Raw genomic sequence first — 6,980 nt, 5'->3', positions numbered from 1 at the left:
TAGTTAATTTCAAGTTAAAATAACGCTCTTTAAATAATTAACTAGTTAGGTTAAAAGTTAATTAACTTAGCTTAACTTATCAAGGTTAAGTTAAGTTTCATTAACTTGCCTAACTCTGATATATAGTATATATAAGTATTTTCCAAATATTTTTTTATTTTCTCAATTAATTTGACAATTTACAATGTGATTTCCCTCTCCCTCCTTGGCCCGAACAATGCCGAGTAATCCTTAGCTAGTATATATGTATATAAAAGAGAAATTGTGTTTGTGTGTGTCCTTTATGTATACTCACACTGTTGAACGTAGGAGGATGAACTCTTGCATGGGTTCCTCTTTTGATCCTGGTCAGTCTAAGACGGGAGTTTCGATTTTTGCAGAGATAATATAAGCTATACCCAAAACACAAAAACCGTTTTTTGCAGCTCAAGGAAACTAAATAGGGGGTTGAGTTCTTAATCAAAAAGTGATTGGCGTCTCTAAAAACAACTATATGTATTTCTACGTTGTCTAAATTTATTGAAAATCAAAAAAGTTATGTGCAAAAAAAAAAAAAATGATCAAATTGCATTTTCGTTTTTTTTTTTTTGGGTACAAAAAACAAGATAATTTCCAATTAAATATTGGGTTCGTAAATAAAGTAAAGTATGTAGAAATTAGTATGGATATTTAAATGTAACAGATAAAAATTGATGTTTAACTGAAATATCGGTCATTTTTAGAATATTTTTTCAATTTTTTGTCACTTTTTTCATCAGATGTCAATTTTCCATTTTTTAAGAAAAAATGCCACTTCTTCACTAATAAATGCTAATGCAATACATTAAAAAAAGTATTTTGAATTTCCAGAATATTTATTTTTCCAATATTTGTGAAACTGAACCAGTTATAATCGTTTATAATTATTGCCATCATTAGTATCCTTAACTTTTTGTTTTTGCAAGAACGAAAAAAACAGTGGTAGTACAGTGTTTCCCTTTAAAATGCCAATAAATTTTATTACATTTTTTTTTGCAAAGTTTTTATTTTTTGCAATTTTTCTTCCCAAATTTCGATTTGGTAATTTTTTGAATGAAATAAAAATGGACTTCTCCTCTAAACAATTTTTGTGATACATATATATTGTGATATGTTATTGTATGGACTTTGTGGATTACTTTACTTAACCGGATTGATATTGTGTGATTATTGCTAAGTATAAAATCTAGTCTGTTTCTACCTCCATCGTTATTATCATAGTAGGAGTATTAGAATTATCCGGATCTTTCTCTAGACAAATAATAATATTCACATTTTTGTGTAAAAGTTTGAAAAATTAGGAATATTTTTATATTATTATTTCTAAAGAGGTCTCCAATGGAGACAAAATCTATTAAATATTACTGATCCTCTTAACACCAATGGGCTATTTATTGTCTTGGTTGAGTCAAGTCCGTCTTTTTTAAAGTTTTTAACAAAATATTCATATAATATTATAATTACACTGTCCAACAGCAAAAATGGTACAAAAATAGGTTATGCTCAATTTAATAGAATTTGGTCCCTGATTCCAAATAGGTATGGCCCTATTTTACTTCTCAGAGCCGCCTCGAAGCCTTTAGAAAAAGCCATATTTTTTATTATTATTTAGGCTATTTTTAAGATTCACAGCTGTTTTAAGCCCTCAGGGTTGAAGATAGGGATAAATTAATAAAAATAAGAAGAAAAGATATAAAAACAAAGTGAGATAAAAAGAAAAGATATATAATATAATTTAGTATAACATTAAGCTTCAAGTCTCAACCTGGATAAATAAATTTATTAAAGGTCGATTGACACAAGATGTATACACTTTGTATACGCGTAGTGAGGGAGGGATTCCAAAAGACGGACATTCAAGGGAGTCCTCGGAGCAAATCACTTTTCTTTTTCTCTCTCTTTATTTCTATCTCTTCTAGCTGGGGCATATTTGGACTTTTATTATGAGATAAATTAAAAAATGAGTTTTATCCTTGAAATATTGTCGTGGACTTATCTCAAATTGACAAAGATATAGAGCGTTTTTGGGTGGCTCTTTTAAAAAAAAATTAAGGTGAATACTTTCAGCTATCCAATGAGACACTTTTGAACTTTTTGAATTTATTTGTCTTGCAGCTATGAGCCTCTGAATAAAAAGCAACTCCTTTCCACTTTAAACAATGATAACTCGAGTTATAATTAAGATGCAGACATTTTTAAAATGTTCTTAGAATTTTTTTAAATTCTGCTTTCGATTATATGAACATAATTTATCCCTATCTTCAGCACCGAGGACTTAAAATAGCCTTGAATCTTAAAAATAGAAGTTGACACAAGATGTATACACTTTGTATACGCGTAGTGAGGGGAATTCCAAAAGACGGACATTCAAGGGAGTCCTGAGCAAATCACTTTTCTTTTTCTCTCTCTTTGTTTCTATCTCTTCTAGCTGGGGCATAGCAATAATATTTGGACTTTTATTATGAGATAAATTAAAAAATGAGTTTTATCCTTGAAATATTGTCGTGGACTTATCTCAAATTGACAAAGATATAGAGCGTTTTTGGGTGGCTCTTTTAAAAAAAAATTAAGGTGAATACTTTCAGCTATCCAATGAGACACTTTTGAACTTTTTGAATTTATTTGTCTTGCAGCTATGAGCCTCTGAATAAAAAGCAACTCCTTTCCACTTTAAACAATGATAACTCGAGTTATAATTAAGATGCAGACATTTTTAAAATGTTCTTAGAATTTTTTTAAATTCTGCTTTCGATTATATGAACATAATTTATCCCTATCTTCAGCACCGAGGACTTAAAATAGCTTTGAATCTTAAAAATAGCCAAAAATGCATGGCTTTTTTCTTAAGGCCACGAGGCTCGGAGAAAAAAATAAGGCAATATTTGGCAATAGGGATCTGCTTATTTTCATTTCTCTCATTAGTTGAAAATAAATTTAAAGCTATGAATCAAATAATGTAAGTCATTTGTAGTCATTTTGATGGATATTTTATTAATAAGGGATGCTCAAATACAAACGTTACTTATTCTTACAATGAATATAAATTCTATAAATAAATTAATTAATTTGAAATAAGAGATGATGCAACGCAAATTGAAAAAAGATAATGGAAATATTGGCAATACTTGGTAAATAAATAAAAAAATATGATATAAACAAAATTGAGATCATATTGAATTAGTTAATAAAAATAATCAATTGGCACTTCTATATTGGTATTTATAATAATCTAACAAAAAAACTAAGCTAAAAATGTTTAACTTCTCGTTTCTCCAAGTCCTTGACAATGGTATCCATACGAAGATCAACAGAGAGTAGAAAATCATCAATGGCCTCATTCAAAATATCCCTAAAAGAAGAACTCTCGCTCTCACTGTTCAGAGAACGCCCATTGCTTTTTTGGCACACCAAAACTTGGAAGATCTGGGCTCGCTGACAAAACGGACCAAAAGATATATCTTGACATAAGCTGCATAATCAAGATACAATTAATAAAAACAACAGTGTTATTTTAACATAAACATATATATATATATTACAGCCAAAAAAGTTGATAGCCATCACCACCAATACGCACTGAGGACACATGAGACGATTGTAAATATCTACAGCGTTTGATTCAGAACGGACATGCTTGATAATGTTGATGAAACGAGACTCACGCCTTTTCTTAGACTTTGTGGGAAGGGGCGTTCCAGTCCATAAGAATGTGGGAAGTAACCAGAGAACGAGAGCGAAAAAACTCTGTCAAAAATGTCAAAGAGTTCAACTGCAACAAACACATCATGGAGAAAAGATACTTACAAAACCACCGGATAAATAGAGGTTCCTTGTTGCAGCCATTGGATTGAGAAAAAAGTTAATGAGTGCATTTCCATCTAATTCCTCCACGGAAGATTGAAGAAACAGTCTGTGTTGAATTAAAAGAAGTGTTAAAATAATAAATGAAAACTTCACATAGTGGTGTACCGATCATCTGGATTTTTCCCTTCATTGGAGGGTGAACCAAAGAAAAGAGCCACAATATTGAAAGGAAAGCCCAGTTCTGATGATCTCGTTACCTTTCCTCTCCAAAGAAGAGCGTGAAGAAGCATCCAACTAATATTTGTCATGAAGAACTACGATAAGAAATACAAAAATATATATGTGATTATATAAATGATCATTGAAAATTTGCATAATTTGGTATAAATAAATGTCTTGTGTACTTCATGCTAGAGATTTGTAAAGAATCAACAATAATCGAATACTGGTCTTCCTAAATTTATTCTATTTGATCTGTGTGGGTTTCAAATAAAAAATTGTGTGAACAGAAATTATTATTCTCCTATTGTGATTTTGTTCAGAGAGATGCATTAATGGATGGAATTTTTAGGCACAAATATAAGAGGAAGGCTATATGTTTTATATCTCATCAGACTTGTTGGGAAGTTAACCATCTTGTAAAATTAATTGACAAAGGCAAATTATTCCATTATCGTTCAGTTTCTATATTGGATTTTTTCATTCTTTTCCGAATAATTCAACATCTTTATTATGTGTTAACAACCTAACACACCCAAAAATAAACTATCTTTTGACTATCATCTTGGGTTCGTCTTTATTTATTTGGTTCAGTACAGTCTTAGGACTGACAGTCCTTAGAACTTTTCCTGAAAGTGTCGATGGCTTATTAAGCCAAATGAGATATATTATATGTATATATATTGAGAGCATTTATATTTGCAAAAAAATATTTATTTTTGCATTATGATGTAATATAAAACGAACATATTATGACCGAGTATCGAACCTACATACCTTGAGCTCAAGAGAATTATTTCTCCCGAGTGAGTTGTCCATTAACCTATGTTGTTCCAAATTATAACATATTAATTAAGAAAATAAAAATAAATCTTCAATGAAGTCTTAAAAGATCGGTTTTACCTTCTTTAAGGAGTAACAAGTGGTACGGGACTGCGGTCCTCGACTCTAAATAAGTACAGACACAACTTTTACCTAGAGCTGTGAAAGTCCTTATTTATTCGGTACCGTTTAGTCTTAGAAACAGTCCTGTTAGTCATTGGGACTAGACATTAAGACCGTCAGTCCTTTAGAATATCATTACTAGAGCTGATTAAAAAAAGAAGAAATAAAATTGAGTGACATCATCGAGGACTTAACCGAAGATAAATTTATTTCCCTGGAACGAACTCTATAAGTTTTAGGACTGATATACAGTACCGAACTGGACAAGACTGCAGTCTTCAGTCCTTAATAGGGACCGACACAATACTACGTGCACACGCGCCCACATTCTAACAAAGAGCAATTTTTGTTTTTGACACCTCCTTTTAAAGACTCACCAACAGTTTGAGAAGTCATGCCTTATATTCATTTGACAGGTTTAGAAATAATGATTAGTATATTCCACTATCATTCTCTACCCAACACATTGAAAGAACCATAACGACCTTATCAACAAACATCTTATGCTAGTGCTTTCTATTTGCCTGCCAATTGCAATTTCTTCTCATACTTCTTAAATATTTATACCTACATGGTTTGTATTTATAAGAGCTTTGATTATTTATGCAAGCTTTTACAAAATACAAATTGAATAATGTTTTATAAGTAATGAATAAGTAAATTATTTGACACTAAGGGATTAAGTATAAATCCAAACTCCGGATACATCATTAAGATGTTCAAAAATGGAGGAAAAGTTGATTTTGGTGTCCAAATCTGTACATTGTACATTTTGAAAAATTGAGTCAAAGGATGAACTCAAACTAAAAGAAAAATTATTTAATAAACGAACTTTACCTCTTTAGTACTTCTACAAGAAAAATTGTAACATAAATCTATACTTAGTTAACATTTTATAAGTATTTTAGTTGAAAAAGTACTTTTCATATTCAGTTTTTATAGATAATATCAAATATCAAGCTTAAATAAAAGCCTTCATTTTGAACTTTAATAATTAGTTGACAAATTAAGAAAATATTATAAATAGGTTCGTATTTTCATTCAAACAACCCAAGTAACAAGATAGAATTTATGCTACCAACTAAATTTCATAGACATTTTACTTGTAGAAATAACTGTGACATGCAGTTTTTCATTAGAAAAAAACTATTATTTGGTTTAAATTAAAGATTTTATTCAAATCAGAAATTTAATAATCCGTTGATAAACAAAGGACATATGAATACATTACCATTTCCCTCCTAAAAACCCTTGTAATAACATGCATTGTTTGTTGACAACGGAATTTTAAAGACGTTTTAGTTATAGAAATAATTGCCTTATGCAGTTTTCTATCAAATATGAATATTCAATTGCTATTCATTCTCTATGTGAGTTTTTAATTTGATTAAACGGTCCACAAATAAAGCATATATGAATAGATTCACATATCCCTTCAACAATTTGTACTTACTCCAATTGTATCACGTGTCATGAAGAAGCCGGTGTCTTCAGGGGTCCTGAGTGAGTTAAATCTTTCACCTAAGTCCACTCCTCGGAATTGAGGAAGCCATGGAAAAAACCAAGGGAATAAGGATCTTCCTGTTCCTACATCTATGTTCTCAATGGACCCCGCTGACTTGTTCACTGTGGAGCATGTGGCTCTCAAGTCATGAACACAAATAACTACAAGAACAAGTAAAGAAGGGATGTGTTGATAGTACTTCATGGTTCCAAAGACTAAAATATCTTAATTTCAAATGGTTTTATTTTTCATGATATGTCTTTCTTTGAGTGCATTTTTTTAAAGAATAAAAATTACACGCCTGAGAAGAATCTCTTGAAAGGACCTGTTTTTTATTGTTACTCTTCCTTATTTTTTAAGAACCATTTTTTCACTTCAAGTCAAAAACTTTGATATTTATGAGTAAAAGATGTAAAATTTGCAAGGTATGGGTGAGTACCCCTAATAGAATTTTTCTTACATTGCACTCCTACTAATTTAATAAGTACTG

General features: G+C 30.5%; 1 protein-coding gene across 2 annotated transcripts; it reads right to left on the bottom strand.

Annotated features, from left to right (window-relative positions):
• Positions 1 to 2,991: 2,991 nt before the first annotated feature.
• Positions 2,992 to 6,733, bottom strand: LOC121131885 (uncharacterized). 2 transcript variants are annotated; one of them, XM_040727283.2, is made up of 5 exons: positions 6,440 to 6,733; positions 3,988 to 4,136; positions 3,823 to 3,928; positions 3,558 to 3,762; positions 2,992 to 3,487 (listed from the first exon to the last, which is right to left on the bottom strand). In XM_040727283.2, the coding sequence occupies exons 1-5, from the start codon at positions 6,692 to 6,694 to the stop codon at positions 3,396 to 3,398; spliced, it is 807 nt and encodes a 268-aa protein (XP_040583217.1). In that variant the 5' UTR covers positions 6,695 to 6,733; the 3' UTR covers positions 2,992 to 3,395. The 2 variants fall into 2 exon arrangements, with proteins under 2 accessions (XP_040583217.1, XP_040583216.1); XM_040727282.2 differs by having other exon boundaries at positions 3,129 to 3,487; positions 3,596 to 3,762.
• Between the last annotated feature and the right edge of the window lie 247 nt (positions 6,734 to 6,980).

This window comes from Lepeophtheirus salmonis, chromosome 1, assembly GCF_016086655.4.
Source record: "Lepeophtheirus salmonis chromosome 1, UVic_Lsal_1.4, whole genome shotgun sequence".
NCBI lineage: Eukaryota > Metazoa > Arthropoda > Copepoda > Siphonostomatoida > Caligidae > Lepeophtheirus > Lepeophtheirus salmonis.
Note: the sequence above shows the minus strand (reverse complement) of the source record. Positions and strands in the feature narration are given on the sequence as shown.

What these genes read in the sequence shown, in the direction of transcription:
- LOC121131885 (XM_040727282.2), bottom strand. Translation starts at nt 6,694, where the DNA reads ATGAAGTACTATCAACACATCCCTTCTTTACTTGTTCTTGTAGTTATT. An exon ending in GGGAAAAATCCAGATGATCG is followed by an intron (nt 3,929 to 3,987) that starts GTACACCACTAT and finishes AATTCAACACAG; the next exon opens with ACTGTTTCTTCAATCTTCCG. An exon ending in TCTATTTATCCGGTGGTTTT is followed by an intron (nt 3,763 to 3,822) that starts GTAAGTATCTTT and finishes CATTTTTGACAG; the next exon opens with AGTTTTTTCGCTCTCGTTCT.